The sequence below is a fragment of the Corapipo altera genome, unplaced genomic scaffold, assembly GCF_003945725.1.
Source record: "Corapipo altera isolate COAL_440 unplaced genomic scaffold, ASM394572v1 171, whole genome shotgun sequence".
Lineage (NCBI taxonomy): Eukaryota > Metazoa > Chordata > Aves > Passeriformes > Pipridae > Corapipo > Corapipo altera.
This window is the reverse complement of record NW_020884972.1, coordinates 166,009-168,532: the sequence shown is the minus strand read 5'-3', so window position 1 is coordinate 168,532 and position 2,524 is coordinate 166,009. Positions and strand designations below refer to the sequence as shown.

Genomic DNA, 2,524 nt, shown 5'->3' with positions numbered 1-2,524 from the left:
GATAGATCTAGAATAAATAGAATATAGATATAAATAGAATATATAGATATATATCTATCTAGATATATCTAGAGTAAATACAATATAAATATAAATAGAATATGTAGAGATATATCTATATAGATGTATCTAGAATAAATATAAATATAAATAGAATATAGATAGAATAGAGATAAAAATGGAATATAGGTATAAATAAAATGTATAGAGATTATCTATAGAGATATATCTATAGATATATATATAGAATATAGATAGAATATATAGAGATATATCTATATAGATATAGCTAGAATAAATATAATATAAATATAAATAGAATAGAGATACAAATAGAATATATATAGATATATCTGGAATAAATATAGATACAAATAGAATATAAATACAGATATAAAAGAATACTTTAAAAGTACTGATCTATTATAGATCTCTATTATAATATAGATGTAAATAGAACAGATACTGTGGGTGTGTACACCCTGTGTGTGCTTCTTTTATCCTCTGCATTTCATTTCAAATAAAATCCTGGAATGGTTTGGGTGGGAAGGGATCCCAAAGCTCATCCAGTTCCACCCCTGCCATGGGCAGGACACCTCCCAGGGATCTCTAATAAAATAATTCTATGAGCCAGAGACAGAACTGAAAATACCATAAACGCAACAGTTTTCGTCAATGGCCTTTGCTGGGTCAGCAAAAAAAACCAACAAAAACAAACCACATGAAAGGTTTTTAAAGAAATAAAATAAAACTCATTCAGACCTGAATAACACCTGCAGAATATGAATTACTGCAGATGGACTTGAGAAAGGCCAAGCCAATCGTTGTCCCCTCGAAGTTGAGGCCCCTGGAAAGGAGAAGGAAGCAGAAGGGGGTCAGTGATGGGACATAAAATAAGGAAAATATAAAAAAAATAAATTATGAAATATATAATATCTAAATATATCGCTGATACATAATATATTATAATATAATATATAATACATTATTATATATATTATATAATATGTATATTATGTACACTGTTATATTATATATTATAATATATATAATATATATAATTTAAAATACAAAAAATAAAATGTAAAAATAAAAATTAAGAAAGAAATTGAGAAATAAAAATAAATAATAATAAAATAAAATAATAAAATAATAAAATAGTAATTAAATAATAAAAATAAATAATATATAATATATATAATTATATATAATATTTATAATACAATATATACTATGTTATAATATATAATATAGATAATACAATATATACTATATTATAACATAATACATTATTCTTTATAATATATAATATGAATATTATGTGTACTACATTATATATTATATTATATATAATATATATAATAAAAATATTTGTTCTATTATATTATTATATATTATATTACAATACATAATATATAATTATATTAGATATACTATATTATGTATTAGATAAATAATTTTACATAAATAATAGATTATTTATATATTATATAAATTATATAATATATAATAAATAATAAATAAATCTTAGATAAATAATATAATATGTATTAGATAAATAATCAATAAAAATTATATATATCTAAATATTAGATAAATAATATATTATTCATATCTTATATGAATTATATAGATAATATATTGTTTATCTAATATATATATTATCTATATTATATATTATCTATATTATATATTGTCTAATATATTTTATCTAATATATGTATTAGAAAATAATTACATTTATCTAATATCTAATATAGACATTAGATAAAGAATAAAAATAATATAGATAAATAATATATTCAAGAAATAATATATCAACTATAATTATAGTAACATATTATAATATACTATAAAATAATAATTTATATAATATATATAATTCATATTACATATAACATATATCATAAATATAAATACATAATATATTTTTATATATGTTATATATAACATATATAATATAAATAAATTAATTAATATAATAAATATGAAATAAAAATATAAAATAAGGAAAATGTTAAAAAATACATTTTTTCCTCGCACCAGGAAAAAAACAAGAGCACCATTTTTAGCAATTAAAACTCGCATTTTAATTTGTATTTTGAATTTTTTAGTTTCATTTTTCTCAATTAAAACTCGCACTTTAATTTTTATTTTTAAATTTTTTTTTTCATTTTTATTTTTCATTTTCATTTTTCATCTTTACCAATTAAATCCCGCATTGTAACTGATACAAACCGGCGTCGGCGAGCCCGAAATCCAGGTCGGTTATAGACTAATTTTTAAGGAATGAAGGGGTTTGGGATGGAGAGGCACCCACGTGATGAGCTGAGCGTTGTCATTCCCCTTCCTCTTGAGCAGGTCCGAGCGGCGCCATTTGGCGAAGGCGTCCAGGGTGATCCCGGCGTTCCTACTCAGGGGCCGCTTGTCCCCGTCCGTCCACACCTCCAACCCCACCAGAGCCACGTGGATATTGATGGCCTTGTAAACCTGCACAGACACTCAGCTCAGAACAACTCTGGCC

General features: G+C 22.8%; 1 protein-coding gene across 2 annotated transcripts in view; it reads right to left on the bottom strand.

The window, feature by feature from the left end:
- ADAM28 (ADAM metallopeptidase domain 28) overlaps nucleotides 1–2,524 on the bottom strand; it is a 24,997-nt gene that overhangs the window by 12,258 nt on the left and 10,215 nt on the right. For both annotated transcript variants that reach the window (XM_027665170.1, XM_027665171.1), the window contains exons 9-10: nucleotides 2,321–2,490; nucleotides 763–847 (exon numbers count right to left, since the gene is read on the bottom strand). In XM_027665170.1, coding sequence (XP_027520971.1) covers nucleotides 763–847; nucleotides 2,321–2,490 — 255 coding nt within the window. The remainder of the gene's footprint in view (nucleotides 1–762; nucleotides 848–2,320; nucleotides 2,491–2,524) is intronic.